Source organism: Macrobrachium nipponense, chromosome 5, assembly GCF_015104395.2.
Source record: "Macrobrachium nipponense isolate FS-2020 chromosome 5, ASM1510439v2, whole genome shotgun sequence".
Taxonomy (NCBI): Eukaryota; Metazoa; Arthropoda; class Malacostraca; order Decapoda; family Palaemonidae; genus Macrobrachium; species Macrobrachium nipponense.
This window is the reverse complement of record NC_061107.1, coordinates 50,649,678-50,671,107: the sequence shown is the minus strand read 5'-3', so window position 1 is coordinate 50,671,107 and position 21,430 is coordinate 50,649,678. Positions and strand designations below refer to the sequence as shown.

Genomic DNA, 21,430 nt, shown 5'->3' with positions numbered 1-21,430 from the left:
CTTAAAATAATAATATCTGCCAGGTAATTATGAACAAACTTTATTGTATCTTAACAATATCATTTTGTTCATGAAACTTACCTGTCAGATATATATATAGCTGAATCCCACCTTTGGCGGTGGGAGACAGAAAAGGATTTAGGAAACATATATATGTAGATGATTGACATCTTGGTTCCTTTACCTGTTCGTCAATAGCTGACTTCGTGATTACTGTCACCCAAGCCTGCATCTGCTTCACTAGAGTTACCAACAAGGTAGAGACCTGTGTAGTTGGTGCGCTCTAGATGATCTGCCAACGGGGACGAGACCACAATGTGACTAGACCATGACCATACTCAAGAGGACAACGAGGCAAAACCACCCCCTAAGTTAGCCTAACCAAATACTCCCATATACCAAAGGCTAAAAGAAGGGAAGACCGCATTCGGCGGCCGACCCTACAACCATAAACATTACAAACATTAAAAACTCTCCTACCCTTTTCTAAGGGAAAGGATGAGTGCTACCTCCTGCCCCCAAGATAGTGTCTGCGGCGACGTATGGTCCAAGAGAGTAACAGTTCTCATATGTCGTTCTGACCTCCCGTAAATAGTGCGAGGCGAACACCGAGTTACTTCTCCAAAAAGTGGCACTTAAAATATCTTTGAGAGCCATATTTGGCTGAAAGGCTATAGAAGTCGAAATAGCCCTTACTTCATGAGCGTTCACTTTTAAAAGCTTAAAGTCACTATCTTGACAATAAGCGTGCGCCTCCTTAATGGTGTTCCTCAAAAAGAATGCCAGTGCATTCTTGGACATGGGCATATTAGGCCTCTTGACCGAACACCATAAATTCTCCGCAGAACCTCTACACTCTTTTGTCCTACGAAGATATTCTTTAAGAGCCCTAACAGGACACAGGACTCTTTCTGGCTCTTGACCAATGATTTCTGCCATACCTTTGATTTCGAACGTCTTAGGCCAAGGGTGGAAGGGTTCTCATTCTTAGCCAGGAATGACATACTCAAGAGCAGATTGCATTATGCCCTTTGAAGCCGACGTGTTTACTAATCGCCTGTATCTCGCTAACCCTCTTCGCCGTCGCCAGAGCAGTTAGGAATACAGTCTTCTTCGTCAAATCTCGCAAAGAGGCAGAGTAAATAGGTTCGAAGCGGCTTGACGTTAAAAACTTGAGAACCACGTCCAGATTCCACGAAGGCAACTTAGCTATCGGTACCTTGGTGGTCTCAAAAGATTTTAGTAGATCATGTAGGTCTTTATTATTAGCAAGGTCAAGACCTCTATGTCAAAAAACTACAGATAAGACACTTCTGTAGCCTTTAATGGTTGACACTGCGAGCTTCAAATCTCGTCTGAGATAAAGAAGGAAGTCGGCGATCTGGCTCACAGAGGTCGTGGTAGAGGAAACTCCTTTCTTCCTACACCAGCTCCTAAAAGCTGCCCACTTCGACTGGTAAACCACGATTGACGAAGGTCTTCTCGCGGTGGCGATAGCTTTAGCCACAGGTTTCGAAAAACCTCTCGCTCTGGCCAACTTCTGGATAGTCTGAACGCAGTCGGACTCAGAGCGGAGAGGTTTTTGTGGTACCTCTCGAAGTGGGGCTGTTTGAGTAGATCTCTCCTTAACGGAAGAGATCTCGGAAAATCCACCAGGTAGGACATCACCTCTGTGAACACCAGATCGCTGCAGGCCAAAAGGGGGCGATTAACGTCAACCTCGTCCCCTCCGAAGCTGTGAACTTTCTCATCACTTCCCCCAGAATCTTGAAGGGGGGAAATGCTAGAGGTCTAGGCCCGTCCAATCCCATAACAGGGCGCTCCACTGCTATTATGCCCCCGGCCCATCGAGAACTGGGGAGCAGTAGAGAGGAAGTCTCGCCGTCCTTGCGGTTGCAAAAAAAACGTCCACCAAGGGGCGTCCCTACAAAGACTCCACAGCTCCTGGCATAAAGTCCTGGATTGAGGGTCCCACTCTGTCGGCAGCAACTGACCTTGTCGACTGAGGAGATCCGCCCGGACGTTCTTGACTCCGGCAATGAACCTTGTCAAGATCGTGATCTCTCGCCTCGCCCAAATCAGAATTTCCTTCGCTAGAGCGAACAGGGAGCGAGAGTGAGTTCCTCCTTGTTTCTTCAAGTATGCCAGGGCTGTGGTATTGTCCGAGTTTGACTTGAACTACTCGACGGGACACTTTGTCCTGAAAGAACTGGAGAGCTAATTGAACCGCTGCCAGCTCCTTGAAGTTGATATGCCAGGCTACCTGTTCCCCTTTCCAGGTGCCTGACACTTCCTCCCCCCCTAGTGTTGCTCCCCACCCCGTGGATGACGCGTCGAGAACAACACTAGGTCGGTGGGTTCCGAAGCTTGAGGGATATGCCCTCTGAGAGCTTTAACGGATCGAGCCACCATCTTAGATGACTCTTCACCTCTTCTGAGATGGTTAAGATCATATCGAAGTTGTCCTTCTCTGTCCAATTGTCCGACAGGAAGAACTGAAGAGGTCGGAGATGTAGCCTCCCAGGGAAACAAACTTCTCCAGCGGAGGAAATGGTCCCCAGCAGACTCATCCATTCCCTCACCGAGCATGAATCCTTCCCTAGAAAGGCTGACACTTTCTCTATGCCTTGTTGTTGCTGACGTTCCTGGGACGGAAAACCCCGAAAAAGCCACTGAATCCATCTGAATCCCCAGATACACGATGACTGTGTTGGGGTCAGATGTGACTTTTCGAAGTTCACCAGAAGTCCCAGGGACGCAGCTAAAGACAGAGTCGTTTTCAGGTCCTCCAGGCACCGGGTCTGCGAAGAAGCTTGTATGAGCCAGTCGTCAGGTAGAGCGAGATCCTGATGTGGAAAGATGGAGCCACCTCGCCACATTCTTCATTAAGATGTGACACAAATGGGGCCGTACTCAGACCGAAACAAAGAGCCCTGAACTGAAACACCTTTCCTTTCAGGACGAACCGAAGAAGGTACTTCATAGACTGGGGGTGTATCGGGACGTGAAAGTATGCGTCCTGAAGATCGAGTGATACCATCCAACTCCCCCGGTCTTAAGGCCCTAGAACTGGACTGAGGTGTCTCCATCTTGAACTTTTGCTTTTCTATAAAGAGGGTTCAGACGACTTACGTCCAAGACTGGCCGCCACCCTCCCGAGTGTTTCGGAACAAGAAACAATCTGTTGTAAAAATCTGGCGTAGCCAGGTCTAAGACCTGTTCCACTGCTCGTTTCTCGAGCAGATCGAAAAGAATCCTTTGCTTTTCTTGAGGATACGACGGGGACAAGTCCCTGGGAGTGGAAGTCAGAGGGGGAGGCTTTACGAACGGAATCTTGTACCCCTTCTCTATGATGTTGAGAGACCAGGTGTCTGCCTCTCTTTCTCTCCAGGCTCCTCCAAACAACTGAAGCCTGGCTCCTACCGGTGACTGAAGGCACGCATTCTCACTTCTTGCCCCTGGACTTAGCCGGGGCTCTACTTCTAGGAAGACCTCTTCCTCGGGGTACAGATCTAGCTGAAGATCCTCCACGAAAGGGCTTCTGCTTCTTAAAAGACTGAACTCCTGAAGACGTGGAAGGGACAGCAGGACGTCTCGACGGCTGTGTCAAAAGGTCTTGAGTGGCTTCCTTCTGTAGACTTACTGCCAGATCCTTCACCAAAGCCTGGGGGAAGAGATGACTCGAGAACGGCGCATACAAAAGTTCTGTCTTCTGTGCGGGAGAGACAGACTTAGCCGCAAAATTGCAATACAGCGATCTCTTCTTCAACACTCCTGCTGAAAAATGAGATGCTAATTCCTCTGAGCCATCCCTGACGGCCTTGTCCATGCATGACAATACACTGGACAGCTCCCCCAAGCTGATCGAATCTGGCTTACGAGACTGGTTGTCTAGCACTCCGAGACACCAGTCTAAGAAGTTAAATACTTCTAAGGATCTAAACAGACCCTTCAACAGATGATCCATTTCTGACGTAGTCCACGACACCTTCGCTGAGGCTAACAGAGCTCTTCTTGGGGCATCTACAACGCTGGCGAAATCTCCCTGTGCTGACGTCGGAACCTTCAAACCTAACTCCTCACCGGTCTCATACCACATCCCTGCCTTACCGCTAAGCCTAGACGGAGGCAGGGCGAAAGTGGTGCTTCCTTTAGCTTTCCTAGTCTCCATCCAAGTGTTAACTTTCCGGAAAGCCCTCTTGGTAGACAAAGACGTCTTCATCTTTACAAACCCTGGTGTCTTCTTAGCTTTCGACGACGAAAACTGCGATGGAGGAGAAGGAGGAGCAGAAGGAAGGAAGGTATCTCCAAAAGAATCACGGAGCAGCCGAGCCAAAACTTGATAGTCTGAAGAAGACGACGTCGAGGGTTGTTCTTCATCAACCTCCTCCTAAGAACAGCTCAATTCCCCTTCTTCCTTACCCGAGTTAAACTCCGAAGAAAGAGGCAGAAGACCTTTCACTCCAAGTCTCCTATCAGACCGATGGCGAGAAGAAGAGGGTAACGTACCCTTAACAGAATCGTTAGCCGACACAGGATCAGCAATCACAACTTGAGTAGAACGCGAAGTAGAAGGAAGACGTGTAGCGTCATCTAAAGACTCGGGAACAACGTCCGATCGAGAGCGAACTTCCGTAATCGCGTCCAAGACGCTCTTACGACGATGTCTATTAGCGTCCATCGGAGCGTCTAACCTAGCGTCCCTCCGAGCGTCCAACGAAGCGTCCAAATCAGCGTCCAACTGAGCGTCCAACGAAGCGTCCAAAGAAGCGATGAGCGGAGCGTCTCTCCTAGCGTCCCTCGAAGGGTCTCTACAATCGTCCCGCGAAGAGACAGGAATTGACACTTGACGAGCGTCCCGATGAACGTCAACACAAGCATGACGAAGCGGAGCGGTGCGTACCAAATTCCGTCCGTCAGAAACCAAAGCATCTTCATCAGAAACGTCGATGTCGGAACGCCGAGCGTCCTCATGTCGAGAAGAGAGGGCAGAATGAAGAAAACTCTCTCTCTCCTGACGTTTACTTCCACCTCTAAACGAACGCTGGGGAGAACGAAGTCTAGAAAATGAAATACCAGGAAACGGGGACGAAAGACGAGCCGGCGGAGAAGACTGTCTTGATCTCTTGATTGGAAGTCTATCGTCCTTCTTACGACCAGAAACCGTTTCCTTCTGCTTAAGTAAAGCATCCAGTTGTCGCTGCATAGCAAGGATTATCTCCGTCTGCGAAGGTTCTTTACGAGGAGAAGAGCCATGCCTGCGAGAAGGTGAGGGGCGAGGGGACGCCTTCTTCCTTCTCCCAGGAACAGCCTTGGCTCTGGAGCGACTGGGGCGCTCAAAGTCGTCATCATCGGAAGACGACCTAGCCTTCTTCTGGGGCGGAAAGGACACGCTTTCCGGAGAAGAATGCCAATCAGATAAAGCATGACGTGAAGCGTCCTGATCTTGAAACGTCCTCTTCAAAGGTCGCGAATCCGAACGAGATTCCCACCCCTTGCGCGGGGAGGACGCGTCGAAAGACGAGAAACAATCCTTTAGGACACATGCTCGAGCACGCTACTTAGCAGCCTGGGAAGCGTCAACAGGTACTGCTGAAGGGATGTCAGATCGGTGGGGGATCCCCGTAACCCTCCTTCGGCCTTCGACATGCCCTCTCCCTGAGTCCTGGGAGTCCGGCAGAGGTCCCAGCCTAGAGGCGCTATAGGGCCGATCTGACGCCCCCTCCACTTCACTAGGGGCACTATCACTACACTTAGCACTTTCCCTGTTTTCAAGGGCCAGAACCTTAGATTCCAGAGTTTTCAAAGAATCTAAAATAAGCGAAAGGGCATTACCCTCCGCAGACACCACTTGAGGGCCCGAAGGCAACACTACGGGGTTAGGAGTCACAAAATCTAAAGAAGGGTTAGAAGGGGTTACATTATTACCCTGTCTACTACCCGATTTACTCCTGGAGGAAGACCTCCTGATCCTATCACGCTCTAATTTATTTACATAGGATTCATATGTCTTCCATTGTGCATCATTCAAACTTTCACACTCCGTGCAGCGAAAATCATACCTACACACTTGCCCCCTACAACCTTTACACACTGTGTGAGGATCAACCAAAGCTTTTGGTAACCTCACCTTGTATTCGTCTTTCATACACACTCTGGCACTAGCCGAACTAGAACCTGACATATTTAAGGAAAAAACCAAGCCAAATTCAAAAAACAATCCAAAGTCACGTATGCCAAGCTATCGATCCAATAACAAATAACCAAAAAGTCAAGAGGATACTCAAGCAAAGAAAGTTTTCCAAAATCCTGAGGCGGAGGTGCTGTAAACAGATGTTTACAACACCGGCGACAGAAGAAATCTGATAGAAAATGGGAATGGTTCCTGATACCCGCCTCCCAGCGGCGGGAATGGGTACTAACCACCCTACTCCCACTACGTGTGTCGTAAGTTTTTAGAAATTCTGTCGGACTTCAGAGAATACAGCTATATATATATCTGACAGGTAAGTTTCATGAACAAAAATATTCGCCTGACGGAGGCATAGCCACCGAAGAGACGTTCACCTCCGAGACTCCAGATACAGCTGGAAGCCTGTTCCGTCATTAGACGGGGAGGGAACGTCAGAGGGCGAAAGGAGTAAGGATCCCAAAGAGCCGAGGTGGGCCGAGCTCGCCCGAGCCAGGTCGGAACCAAAGCTGGGTAAGCGAAGCTCCTCCCCCGCGCAGGGATGAGGTCGGCTGAGAAGCGTCACCCGCACACTGAGGGCCTGTGGAGCCCCCTTCCACCCCTCCACGAGAACTCGGGTCGGTCGTCAGGGACAACGTGAGCGAGACAAGCACCCACCTAAGTGGGGGCTGTGAGGAGGGGGGGAAGGTAGGTTGGCAGAGGGAGACGATCTGACCGCCAGCCTCCCTCGCGGTATCATGAACCACGAGAGAGACCGGGAGGGAGGCTAGAGGACTAGCCTAGCCGACCCAACACAAACACAAAGCATAAATAAAATAAGACAATAAAATATGTACTGGACACGGGGTGGGAAAATAAAAATAAGAAAGAGGAACAGAACAGTCCTAGGACAACCAAGTAAGACCACCCGATAAGGATGGGCCCAACCAGGAAATCCCAGAAGCTGGCCTAGGCTGGAACTTAAGAACAAAGGACAGGCGGCCAGAGAAGAAAATGACTAACAAAAGGAACAAAATAGCATCGTTATAAATGAAATAAATACACGAATGAAGAATAACGCTCGTTCCAGATGGGCACGAAACAAAGAGACGTGCTCGGAAGGAAAACCCCGTGCCAGCGCATAAGAGAAAATACAATAAAATAAAATAAATACAAAAACATAAATATAATCGTCAAAAAAAAGCATCCAAAACACTGAAGATGAAAAATAAAAAGTGCCATTACAAATCGGATCACTAGGTATGGAAGACCACATGAAACCGAAGGGACACACAAAGGGAACGCTCAAATGGCGGCTTGGAGCTGCCGCCTCGTGATGCGACGACTCCTAAAAACCTAAATAATAAGGGCACGAAGGCCAGAAAACACTCCCTAAATAGTGTCAACTCTTAAACCAGTACTTAACTTGGATGCCGATGGAGAATGACGATCCATAACGAAAGAAAAAATCCAAAATAGCGAAAAACACAAGAGAAAGAAAAAACGTGTGCGTCTTGTGTACGGCTATCTGAAGGAATGACGCTACATCCACTACCTACGTGGTAGTAGGTAGCAAGCCATAGGACGGCTCCCCTTTTCTAAAGGGTTTTTGATATAGGAGAGGCTAATTGGTGAGGGTGCCGTGGTAGTGGTTTTCACTCGCCCCAGAACTATACCAACACCTTTTAATGAAGGTGAGCGAGCCGGAATATTCTGGTAGGTCCAATTTAGCAGTTCTCTGGTATTATAGTAATATTTTACCTTAGAAATAGTGCTGAAGGAACCTATTTCACGGAGCGACACGGCCAAGCCCAGAAATGAGATTTTTGTAAATTATTAACAAGAATTTCAAATTGGAGGCTTCATTGGTCCTGTAGACCCCAGCAGTGAACATTCACCGACCCATTAGTTATTCATCGACCCCCTGACTAATCATTGACCTCTTGGATGGTTCCACTGACCCCTGGGAGTCGATATCGACCACTTTGAGAACCCCAGATTTAGATATTCGTTTATGCTAACTAGAAGCAAGAAAATTTGCTTAGAATTGAGTTAAATACGCCAAAATAAACTCGTATTCGACATCAGCTGATTTCCAAGCCAAAACATTGATCGCTATACGTATGTTAGTATATTGTAATACAATAACATGAGAATACTTACAATATTATTGGATACAGTGAAGTAATTTACAACTTTTTTAAAAGATTCATGGAAAAGATACATATTTGTTATGTTTTTATTTTATAATTTATTTTCTAATTATATGTACCCATCAGCAGCCTCACATCACTCAATTATACCTATGTCGAACAGAGTCCGATTTCTCATTTCATGTCCAATTATTTTTTTTTTACTATCATAGTCAGAATGCATTGAACCTCCAGAATCGGCTTATATTAATAAATTATTATACTGTATATTTAGTATAGAGTATACTGTAGGCTAGGTTACTGTATCCGTATGTATATGATATACCATAGTACGTATCTAGGCTAACTCTTGTTAATGCTATTCATTTTCTCTCTGTATTAAATTATCATAAGATCATAAGCCAATATGAACTGAACCTAGAGAATTAGCTGAAATTAATATACAGTGGAACCTCGACATACAAAAGTCCCTACTTATGAAAAATCCAAGTTACGAAAGCAAAGACGAAGATTTTTTTGCCTCTGCATACGAAAATAATTCAGGTTATGAAAGGGTGTTGTTATTGTAAAGTCCCGAGATTTGCCTGGACCACCGAGAACAATTTTAAAACTCGCGCGCCGCCAACTGAGTAGAGTCACCACCATCCTCCCACTCTCCCATTGGTTCCTGATGCTAGTCACCACCGTAGTAAGATCCTGCTCTCCTATTGGTCAGCATCTGTCCCATCATGCCACTATGTAAAGGCGTCGTTCGGCCAATTTGTCGCATCAGCGGAATTCGTTCGTTCACATGTAAGTATTTCGTTAGTTAACGTAAATTTGTGTTAGTGATTTCGCTTTCTACTTGTACTCTTTATCGTGTTGTGTGTGACCTTAATTAACTTCAATTAGCCATGGGTCCCAAGAATGTTGCTGAAGTTCACAGAAAGAAGAGAATGCTTTCTATGGAGACTAAGAGGGAGATAACTAAGAAGTATGAAGCTGGCGTGCGGTTGAGTGTGATCGCTAAGGAATACAACTGAAATCCATCGACGATAGGCACCATCCTTAAGCAAAAGGAAGCCATCAAAGCAGCTACACCTTCCAAGGGTGTGACTAATTTGTCCAACAAGAGGAGCCACGTGCATGATGAGATGGAGAGGCTGCTTCTTGTATGGCCTAAAGACAAAAGAAATCGCTGGCGATACGATAACCAAGATGGCAATCTGCCACAAGGTCAGCCCTATTTTCGGTGATCTGATTGCCCAGGCCGAAGACGACGGAGGAGAAGGGACATCGACGGCAACCCCAGACTTCAAGGCTTCTCATGGGTGGTTTGATAAAACCGTAAACAGACTGGCATCCATTCGGTGGTGAAGAAATTGAATTTGTAAGACAATGATATTGTTAAGATACAATAAAGTTTTGTTCATACTTACCTGGCAGATATATACTTAGCTATAGACTCAGTCGTCCCGACAGAATTTCAAAACTCGCGGCACACGCGACAGGTAGGTCAGGTGATCCACCATTCCCGCCGCTGGGTGGCGGGATCCGGAAACCATTCCCGTTTTCTAAACCAGATTTTCTCTTCCACCTGTCTCCTGAGGGGAGGATGGGTGGGCCATTAATCGTATATATCTGCCAGGTAAGTATGTACAAAACTTTATTGTATCTTAACAATATCATTTTTGTACATGAAAACTTACCCAGCAGATATATACTTAGCTGATTGGCACCCTTGGTGGAGGGTAAGAGACAGCTAAATATAACTATAATAAATATATTATTAAAAAACAGGGAAAAAACAACATATGTTCTCGGATATAATAATCCATGGTTCTTACCTGATTGGGCAGAAGACTTCATGATTACTGTCTATGAGTCTGCCTGCCTCAAGAGTTCCAGCGAGGTATGGACCTATGACTGAACAACTCTTTGGATCATGTCAATGGGGGCTAGCCCGCTTACGCGACAGAGCCTACTCTGGATCGTACCAATGGGGGCTGACCCACTTACATGGTAGAGCCTTTACCTTTGTCATATCAATGGGGAGACTAGCCCTCTTACATGACAGAGTTTTAGGTTTCTCTACGTAAAACACAAGGAGCACTGAAGCCAATCCCGATCACCTGACCATATTAGTAATGTTATAACCTATGAATTGCAAGAGGGTCCCCTATTCCCTCTTACAATCGACCAATAAAAACAACCACCAATAATATAAAGAAAAATTAACACTAAACTAAGTTAAGAAGGATTAGCCTCAGCTCCTTCTCCCAGCACTGAATCCGTGGAAACGTAAGCTCCCAGAGAGAAGCACTTTTCATAAGTAATTTTCACATCTCTTAAATAATTAGAGGCGAAAACAGAGTTACATCTCCAATATGTTGACTCTATAAGAGCCTGGAGAGAACAAGTTTTGTGAAAGGCCATTGACGTAGCTATGGTTCTCACTTCATGTGCTCTTACTCTGAGAATCTTGAGGTGCTCTTCACTGCATGCAAGGTGAGCCTCCCTTATCACATCCTTTATGAAGAACGTTAGGGCGTTCTTCGAAATAGGTCTCTTAGGATCCTTTACAGAGCACCAGAGACTTTCTTCCGTACCTCCTAATTAGGCTTTTTGTTTTAGGTAGAACTTGAGGGCCCTAACAGGACACAAGGTCCTCTCCAGTTCCTTTCCCGTTAGGGAAGAAAGTCCTTTTACCTCGAAGCTTCTAGGCCATGGTTTTGAAGGATTTTCGTTTTTAGCTAAGAAAAGTGGTTTAAAGGAGCAATACGCTGAATCCTTTCTAAAACCTCCTCTTCCTTCCAAAGCCTGTAGCTCACTGACTCTCTTAGCCGTTGCTAGTGCGAAGAGAAATAAAGACTTCCTAGTTAAGTCTTTAAATGAGGCTGTATGCGAAGGTACAAACTTCTCTGACATGAGGAACTTAAGGACTACATCCAAGTTCCTGCTAGGCCTTCTAATCCTCTGGTCTTTCGTGGTTTCAAACGACCTTATAAGGTCATGAAGATCTTTATTATTCATTAGATCTAGGCCTCTATGCCTAAAAACAGAGGCCAGCATGCTTCTGTAACCCTTCGCTGTTGACACTGCGAGGTTACAATTCTTCTTTAAATAGAGAAGAAAATCAGCGATGTTAGTTACAGAGGTACTGGAAGAGGATATTTTCTTAGTCTTACACCATCTTCTAAACACCTCCCACTTCGACTGATACACTTTAGAGGTGGAATATCTTCTGGCTCTTGCGATAGCCTTCGCAACCTCGCGCGAAAAGCCTCTCGCTCTGGCGAGTCCTTTGATAGTCTGAAGGCAGTCAGACTTAGAGCGGGGAGGTTCTTGTGAAACCTGTCGAAGTGGGGCTGTTTGAGAAGATCGCTCCTTAGTGGAAGCGATCTGGGAAAATCCACTATCCACTCCAGTACCTCTGTGAACCAATCTAGAGCTGGCCAGAAGGGAGCGATTAGAGTCATCCTTGTTCCCTCTGAGCAGGCGAACTTCCTTAACATTTCCCCTACTATCTTGAAAGGGGGGAATGCGTACGTGTCTAAACCTGCCCAGTCTAGCAGAAAACTGTCTATGGCTACTGCTTTCGGATCCGAGATCGGGGAGCAATAATTTTCTAGCCTGTTGTTCTTCTTGGTAGCGAACAGGTCTACATTCGGTCTTCCCCACAACTGCCAAAGTTGTTGGCAGACTTGAAGATTGAGTGTCCATTCCGTGGGTAGGACTTGGTCTTTTCTGCTTAAAAGATCCGCACGGACGTTTCTCTCTCCCTGCACAAACCTTGTGAGGAGAGAGATTTTCCTTTCTTGAGCCCATATCAGCAGATCCTTCGCTGACTCGTACAGGGAGAAGGAATGCGTCTCCCCGTTTCTTTATATATGCTAGGGCTGTTGTATTGTCCGAGTGAATTTGAATCACCAAACCTGATACCTGCTCCTCGAAATGAACAATGGCTGTTAATTCTTTCTTGTTTATGTGCCAGGACACCTGTTCTCCTCCCCATCCCGAATCTGACGTGTCTGCAAATAACGCTAGGCGAGGGTTCTTTAAGTGGAGGGAGATCCCCTTGCTTAGCTTCTGTGTATCTAACCACCAGAGGAGATTCTCCTTTATTTTCTCCGATATTGGAAATGTCTCTCCTAGTTCTTAAGACTTCCAATCCCATCTCTCCTTCAGGTAAAATTGAAGGGGTCTGAGGTGTAGTCTTCCTAAAGAAACGAACTGTTCCATCGAGGAGAGGGTCCCCAGTACACTCATCCACTCCCTCGCGGAACAATGTTCTTTCTTTAGGAAAACTGCCACCTTTTCCAAGCAGCGTTCTCCCATTTCTTGAGAAGGAGACGCTAGAAAATCCCGAGAATCCATCTGAATCCCCAGATAGACAATGCTTTGCTGGGGAGTCAGCATGGACTTCTTGAGATTGACTAAAAGTCCCAGGGACTTTGTCAAGTTTAGAGTTACAGAAAGGTCCTCCAGACATTGCTCCTTCGATTGGGCTCTTATTAGCCAATCGTCTAAATATAGTGAGATCCTGATCCCTTCCAGATGCAGCCAATGAGCTATGTTCTTCATGATGTCCGTGAAGACTTGAGGGGCTGTCGAGAGTCCGAAACACAACGCTCGGAACTGAAAGACTTTTCCCTGAAACATGAATCTCAGGTATTTCTGCAATGCTGGATGAATTGGCACATGGAAATATGCATCCTGAAGGTCCAGGGACACCATCCAGTCCCCTGGACGAAGAGCAGACAGAACAGAGGAAGACGTCTCCATTGAGAATTTCTTCTTCATTACGAAGAAATTCAGAGCACTGACGTCTAGCACCGGTCTCCAACCCCCAAATGCTTTTGGTACCAGGAACAACCGATTGTAAAATCCTGGAGACTGGAGATCTTGTACCAGTTCTATCGCTTCTTTCAAAATCATCTGTTCCACTGCCTGCCGAATCGCTAGCCTTCGGACCGGATCTGAGTACGTATCTTGCAATCAACTCCCTTGGAGTTGTACTCAAGCGAGGATTTTCCCTGAAGGGGATTAAATATCCTTTTCTTAGGATAGAGAGGGACCAAGAGTCCACTCCCTTCTGCGCCCAGACTTTGGCAAAATGGAGTAGTCTGGCGCCTACTTTTGTCTGGAGGACTCTCTGTTCATCTAGACTTCCCGAAGGACCTTCTAGATGATCTATTTCTTCGCTCTGGCCTGCGACCTCTAAGAGGGGCTCTAGAAGTGGAGGCTCCTCGAAAGGGCTGCATAAAAGAGGGTCTCTCTTTCTTTTCAATTGGTACAGCAGGCCTAAACTTCTTAGCCAAATGCGTGAGGAGATCTTGGGTTGCCTTCTCTGTTAAGGATTTAGCTACCTCCTTAACCGTATCCTGTGGGAATAGATGCGAAGAAAGAGGCGCGAATAAAAGAGAGGATCTCTGTAGAGGAGATACCGCTCTCGTGAGGAAGGAACTAAAAACAGATCTCTTCTTTAGTACGCCTGTTCCAAATAGAGAGGCAATTTCCACCGAGCCGTCCATTACCGCTCTATCTGGACAGGCCAACGCACTAGAGAGCTCTTCCATCGAGACGAAATCCGTGTCCTGGGCTCTCTTCGCTAACGCCCCCAAGGCCCAGTCCATAAAGTTAAAGACTTCTAAAGTCTTGAAAAGGCCCTTGAGGAGATGGTCAAGCTCGCACATGCCCCAAGTTGCCTTCGCAGAAAGTAGAGACCGTCTCCTGGAGGAGTCTACCAATGAGGCAAAATCAGAGTCTGCAGATGACGGGAGACCCAATCCCATGGGCTCTTTGGTCTCATACCACCTTCCAGGCTTCCCTGTTAATTTGGAAGGAGGGCAGGAAAAAACTGTTTTACCAGCTTCCCTTTTGGATTGTAGCCATTCTGCAACATTTTTTAAAGCCTTTTTCATGCATAAAGCAGGGCGCATCTTTACAAAAGATGAGGACTAATGGGCTCTAGTGCTGGACATAAGCGATCCCGGTGAGGGAGGATCAGCAGGATGAAGGGAGTCTCCGAACTCCTTGAGGAGCAGTAATGAGAGCCTCTTGTAGTCCGAGACTGCTACATCAACAGGTCTATCTTCATCCGAGACATCTTCCAAAGGTCCAACTGAGGGAGAACTTTTGGAAGGGATAGGGCTCTTAACAGGAGAAGTACTCATTTCCCGAGAAGGAGTGTGCTGATCTCGAGACAAATTCTTGTTCGAAGTCGAAGGAGGAGAATAATTCCTAATAAAAGAGGAACTATGAGGATCCTGGAACTCGAAAAGTTCCTTGCGCCTAACAGGCTCTTGGCGCCTACTCTTCTGACGCTCACTAGGCTCCTGGCGCCTGACTGACTCCTGGCGCCTGAGAGGCTCCTGGCGCCTGACTGACTCCTGGCGCCCTGAATCCTGGCGCTTGACTGGCTCCTGGCGCCCTACTGACTACTAGGGGGCCTCATGGCCCCCTTACCCCGACTCCTGGCGTCCGACTGATTCCTTGCGCCCGACTGATTCCTTGCGCCTGACTGATTCCTTGCGCCTGCTAGACTCCTGGCGAACCGTAAGCTCCTGGTGCCTGCTCGACTCCTGACGTCCCAAAGGCTCCTGGCGCCTGAACTGATCTCGGCTCTCTTCCGGCTCCTTGAGCCTGAAACGATCGTGACTCCTACTAGATTCTAGGCATCTCCTAGGGGAGCGGCTACGCACTTCCTGAATCAAGGGAGAGTGATGAATTGAGGAGATTCTGTGAGGCTCCAAAACTCTGTCCTGAGAAGGGCGCCTATTCCATGGAGAAGAGCGCCTATAGGGCGAAGGGAATTGCTTATCAGGCGAAAAACTCCTGTCAAAGGAGTCTCTGGAATCAGGAGAGAAGCACCTTGGAGAGTCTGAGAGCTCCCTCCTAGCACAAGAGTGGCGCTTAGTGGAACTCTTGACAGGAAGAGAAACGTCTTTCCTCCTTGTTGAGTCTCTGGTAAAGGAGCCTACCAAGGAGGATAACTGCTCCTGAAGGCAGATCAGGAACTTCTTAGTGGGGTCCTGAAGAGAGGGCTCCTCCTGCCTCGCCTTCTTATGATCTGAAGGCCAGTCCTCAGGAAAACGCTCTGGGGTAGATTCTGTAGCGTCTCCTTTAGGCGCCTTCCAGGCTCTTTTCAAAGGGCGCGATTGAGAGGCCAAACTCCATCCATGAATCCGAGGCCAAAAAACACTCCCTTAGGATGCCCTTTCTGCGGCTATCCAAGGCAGCCTGGGACGCTACATCAGGATCTGCCGAAGGGACGCCTGACCGTTGGGGATGTTCCACATCCTCCCTGCGGCTGTCGACATTCCTCCTCCCCTGGTCCTGGGAGTTTGAAAGAGGTCTAGGCCTAGGAGCAATGTGGAACCGGTCAGACACCCCCTCCACTGCACTGGGGACACTGCACATATCACTGTCAAAACTCTTACCTTTATTCAAAGCTCGTAACTGAGCTTGCAGCTTTTTGATAGAGGCTTTTACATTTTCCCTTTCAGAGGAAGAATCCTTGGATTCAATACAGGGAGAAGAAGCTGCGGCTAAGGGATAAACGTTAGTTACAGGAGAGTTATTAAACTCTTGTTCCAGAGAACAAGATCTACTTGAGGATCTAATGGAAGCTTTCCTAATCCTATCTCTCTCAAGTTAGCTTTCCTAATCCTATCTCTCTCAAGTTTTCTTACATAAGAAGATAAGTTCTTCCATTCAAGCTCTGTTAACTTCTCGCATTCATTACAGGTGTTGTTAAACGAACATTCATTACCTCTACATTTCGAGCACACATTATGAGGGTCTACCGAAGATTTCGGCAGCCTAGTCCTAGTCTTACAATCTTCCATTGTACACACCCTAAACATAGATGAAGCCTTTGCGTCCGACATCGTGAAAGAACAATCCTAATCAAATTCGAAAAACAGTCCACAATAAGCGTATGCCAAGCCAGAGAAAAAAGAATATGTCACCAATATAAACCAATCCAAATTCTCGGCAAACGAGTAGAAATCCAAAATGGGAGGAACAAACAACAGATGTTGTCCGCCCGGCGACAGAGAAAATCTGGTTTAGAAAACGGGAATGGTTCCGGATCCCACCACCCAGCGGCGGGAATGGTGGATCACCTGACCTACCTGTCGCGTGTGCCGCGAGTTTTGAAATTCTGTCGGGACGACCGAGTCTATAGCTAAGTACAGTAGTACCTCGAGATACGAAATTAATCCGTTCCGAGGCGCCTTTCGTATCATGAGGTTTTCGTATCTTGGACCACATTTGCTAATCCGTTCCAAGCCCTCCAAAAACACCCCAGTAAATTTCATAATAAAGCTAAATTGACCTATAAACAATGAAATACTACAACAATTTGGACCATTCAATACCTAAATTAAGACTAAAAATGCAAAACCTGTAAATAAAGTGTATATTAGTGTACATGGTAACAAGAAATATACTGTACGTAAAATGTGGAAGCTTACCTTTTGAGTGAGGCTACGTACATACGTAACTATCCAAGGAAGATTGCTTCTGCCTACTTTTCACAATGTTCCTGTGTGAGCCTTTTCGGGGGGTGTCTTCTACAAATGATTGCACTTTATGAAAAACGGCTTTAATTTCTGCCGTTTTTTTTCTTTTGTACATATGTACGTACGTTACACTTTAAAAAATATACCGTACCAACATTCCTGTGTGAGCCTTTTCGGGGGGTCTTCTACAAATGATTGCACTTTATGAAAAGCGGCTTTAATTTCTGCCCTTTTTTTTTCTTTTTTTGATTTTTAACTTTTTTCTTTTTTTTACTTTGACGTAGATTTTTTTTTTTTTTTTTTTTTTTTTTTTTTTTACAGAATTTCAACTTTCTGTTCTTTCTTTGCACCTCATGAATCTGTTGGCCCTGGTGTCCATCAACCCTGTTCAACCAAATGCTCTCTGCAACTGATTGGGGTACTGAATGTTCGGCTGCTGACCCTCAACATAAATTGAAGTGCCTTGATTATACGTACTGGTATGCATGTTGTAAATGATTGGTCTACACCCTCTGTTCAGCAGGGAGTGGATATTCTACCAACCTTGCAAAGTTTCCAGTTATCCCATGAGAGAGACCTTGATCACTTATCCCATGTGAGAGATCTTGGTCACTTTTTTTTTAAATAACGTACACATTGACGATCCCGAAAACGAATACCACGTGCGTACTATAACAATGCTGGTACCGATTGGCCGAAGCACGCCACCACGTATACATAGTAGATGCATGATGGGAGGGATGCTGGCCAATAGGAGAGAAGGATTTCATGGCCGCGACTAGCATCAGGAACCAATGGGAGAACAGGAGGATGGTGGCGAGTCTACTAGTGCTAAGATGGCAGCGCGCAGCACGATTTTCAAAATTGTTATCCGGGCGAATCTCGGACTTTCAGAAACCTTTCGTATCTTGAAAACTTTTCGTATGTAAAGCCGTTAAATTTTTCGTATTGGCTTTCGTATCTCGAGTTTTTCGTAAGTTGAGCCTTTTGTATCTCGAGGTACTACTGTATATATCTGCTGGGTAAGTTTTCATGTACAAAAATTTATTTTAAGTTTTTTGTAAAGTTAAGTGCTAATGTTTTCTGCCATTTGTTAATGTGTTTCGTAAAGTTTAGTGTTAATGTTTTCTGCCATTTTTTAATGTTTCATAAAGTTAACTGTTCATGTTTTCTGCCATTTGTCCTCCTATTCTGTCGCCACTTTTGAAGATCACCTCACTTGAAAGGTTAGGTTCCACATATATAATAAATATACCTACCTTCAGCATTCACAACAATAACTCCAACAACACCCTTATGAGACTGGATTCTCTTCAGAGTTTCTTCAACTTCAGCAGACTGCAAGAACAAAATAGAGATATGTAAAGTAATGCTATATGATTTAGTACTGATAATCTGGAATTCTAACAAGCAGAAGCAATACATACAATATACAAAATATGTTATTTTCAGGGTAAAATTAAGTTTCATATATACATATAAGTACTAATTACATTGCTATATTTTCAAATCGCATAGCAACTTAAATTTAGAAAATCGGTGTAGCGCTTCTATTGTTTGTGTAGGTAACTAGCCCTAATTACTTTTGGGGAAGAGAGGAAGAACTTAGCAAAGAGTTCAATTTGTTTATGCCAATACAGTATGTCCATATTAGGGGAGGAGGGAGGTCTCTGATTCTGTAATTACTTGGAAAGTTATATATGAAAATAACAATTTATAAAATTAAATTGCATTTTTCTTAACTATACAAACCTGAGGTCCTTCACATTTGGAATTACTTTCGGCGAAGCTGGGAAACGGCCATTAAACTCTTGAACAAGGTGGTTAGGCAGTAACTGCTGTCTGTTAGGAGGGACTACCCGCCTACCTGAATGTAAACATTCCAGTTTGCCATTTGGCCAAGGTTTCAGATTGAGGGGTGACATGAGGCAAGCATAAATGAAATGAAAAGGACTTCAGGGTTGTATAGTTAGGAAAAATAAAATTTACCTCCCTTCCTGCGTGATAAGGAGGGCTGAGAGGAGGTCTGTTGCTTGCCTCTCGACGCGAAGGAGGAAGGCTGGGTCTATCATTGCGCCCCCTTCAATGGAGAAGTTTTGGGGACAGAGGAAGAGCTAGCTTGGCTCCGAGGCCTAGCCGTAGTTGAGCAAGACGCCCCAGATGTCTTCGCAACTGCCTGGTGTACTAAACAGTCGCTGTCCTCAGCTCTCCATTTTTACGCCACCGCGTCCACTGTCTCTCCAGGGAAGAGAGAGGAGGAACCTAACAAGGGTCCATTTCTGAGACCCAATGCCAACTCCGGGCCAGCCGACCTGGATACTCGATTCAGGACAGCGTCCCTTCTCCTAAGCACCAGGTTGGCCCACAGGTTGGCAGTCTGGTGGGCCAGGTAGGAAATAACCCTACCCGCAGACTGACAAAGTCTCTTACAAGCCGAGTCTTCTTGAGGAGCTACTGGTCCCTAAGAAGCTGCGACTTTGGATACTGTGAGGGACCACAGATCCAGCCAGGAGATGGCCTGGAAGGCTGCAATAGCGGTAGACCCCAAGGCCGCTGCCTCTTGCTGCGTGAACCAGAGGTTTTCAGACAGCATGTGTTGTAGAGGCAAGCCAGGAGTTAGACGAGCTAACTCTGGATCAACCTTTTTGGTTGGCAAAGGGTTCTCCGAGGGCACATAGAAATGCCGCTGACGAGGCAGAGGAGGAGGAAGCAGCTTGTCTGACCTGCTGGACCTAAGTGAAGCCTCTTGTCCTGAGACAAGAGCGTTCACCTGTTCCAGCACACTGTCAGACAAGGAAGACCATGGAAGCCCTACAGAGGCTCTGGGTTCCCTTTTAGGCCCCAAGAATGACTAACCGGGAGGGGTGGTCAGAGGGAGCAACCATTGATCCTTCCCCGAGGTCATTGTGCTGACGAATCAACGAGATGACCTTTGCAAAAGACCTCTGTATCTCCGGAGTGACAGCATCCTGAGGCGACGGACTGTCAGATCCACCCAGGCCAAGTCCCTCCCGAGATAATCTTCCTTCACCAGGAAGAACCTCACCAGACCACCTGTGATCTCCACTTGAGCATATAACCTCTCGGGTCCTAAGACTGAACCGGGCACATATGCTCCTCATGGTACCCCTTAGTCACCTCGCTCCTCCTGGTGTATCCCGAGGAAGTTGAAGGGACAGGTGAGGCAGATCTGATGCTCCCGCTTGGTCTACCAGCAGTACTAGTGGACGGAGAGGGCTGCAGGCGATCACCAACCCACGGTGATGACTGGTCTGCAGGTCTAGACGAGCGCTCTCCCTGTGGAGAAGTGCTGGTCCAAGGACGGTAGCGTTGATCTCTCGCATCAGGGGAACCGCTACCGGCTGCCCAGAGCATTAGATCACAATTGGGCGACAGGTAGCATCCACCAACACAATGAGAGTGAGCACCGTCCTCTCGACGAGCCACAGCCCCAGATGCAGCTGAAGCTGTTCCCGGAGACTGGGGGGACCTCATGCACGGTCCCGGCGGACCGTCACATCTACCCTGGGCACCGCGCACCAGGGTTAATGGAGGGAGTTCCTGTTCGCCCAGAAGGGGAAGAATCCCCTTCTGAGTGAATAGAAGTTCCCGAGTACAACTCCAAGTCAGCATGTCTACACCCAGCTTCTGGACTCGACACATCGAGAGAAGAAGCGGAAAGAGAGATGTCCCCTGAAGGAGAAAGAGCAAGACAGGGAAGTTTATGTGGAAGAAGGAAAGAAGATGACATATCAGTCACCAAGGGAATCAAAGGGGAACCCTCTGACGACGCCTTGGAAGACTTACCCGGCTTCTTCCTTCCCTTGTATCTCTCCCACTGCTCTTCCCACCAAGAGATACAAATGTTCTATCACACTCACGGCCTTGGCACCTCGCACAAAGGGCGTGGAGTCAACATCAATACTTGAGGGAAACGCTCCACATTTCTTGTTCCCTACTCTAGGGCGAGACGGCTTATCCAATTTGTGGGTTTGCATTGTATAACATTACAAACACAAAAAAATAAGCAATTATATCAATAAAATGATATTGTTATGATACAATAAAGTTTCATACATACTTACCTGCAGATATATACATAGCTAAGACTCCGTCGTCCCCGACAGAAATTCAAATTTCGCGCCACTCGCACAGGTAGGTCAGGTGATCTACCGGCCTGCCCTGGGCGGCAGGACTAGGAACCATCCCCGTTTTCTATCATACTTTTCTCTCTTCCACCTGTCTCCTGCGGGGAGGCTGGGTGGGCCCTTTAATTGTATATATCTGCCAGGTAAGTATGTATGAAACTTTATTGTATCATAACAATATCATTTTCATACAATCAACTTACCTGTCAGATATATACATAGCTGATTGGCACCCTTCGGTGGAGATGAGACAGCTACTATATGGAATAGACAGGTAAACAACATATGTTGTAGGTATAAATAAAACCTTGGTTCCTACCTGATAGGTGGTAGACTTCGTGGGTGTTTGCCCAGTAGTCTGCATCACCTCAAGAAACTTTAGCGAGATATATGATCTATGGCCAAGAGTTTCTTGTGGGTCTGCCGATGGGGTCTTATCCGCTTACTCGGCAG

The 21,430-nt window shown here is 46.6% G+C and overlaps 1 protein-coding gene across 1 annotated transcript in view; it reads right to left on the bottom strand.

The window, feature by feature from the left end:
• The window catches only part of LOC135215296 (dynein light chain roadblock-type 2-like), a 168,297-nt gene that overhangs the window by 128,726 nt on the left and 18,141 nt on the right, over nt 1–21,430 (bottom strand). The window contains exon 2 of the mRNA XM_064249846.1: nt 18,089–18,167. Within this exon, the coding sequence (XP_064105916.1) occupies nt 18,089–18,167 (79 nt within the window). The remainder of the gene's footprint in view (nt 1–18,088; nt 18,168–21,430) is intronic.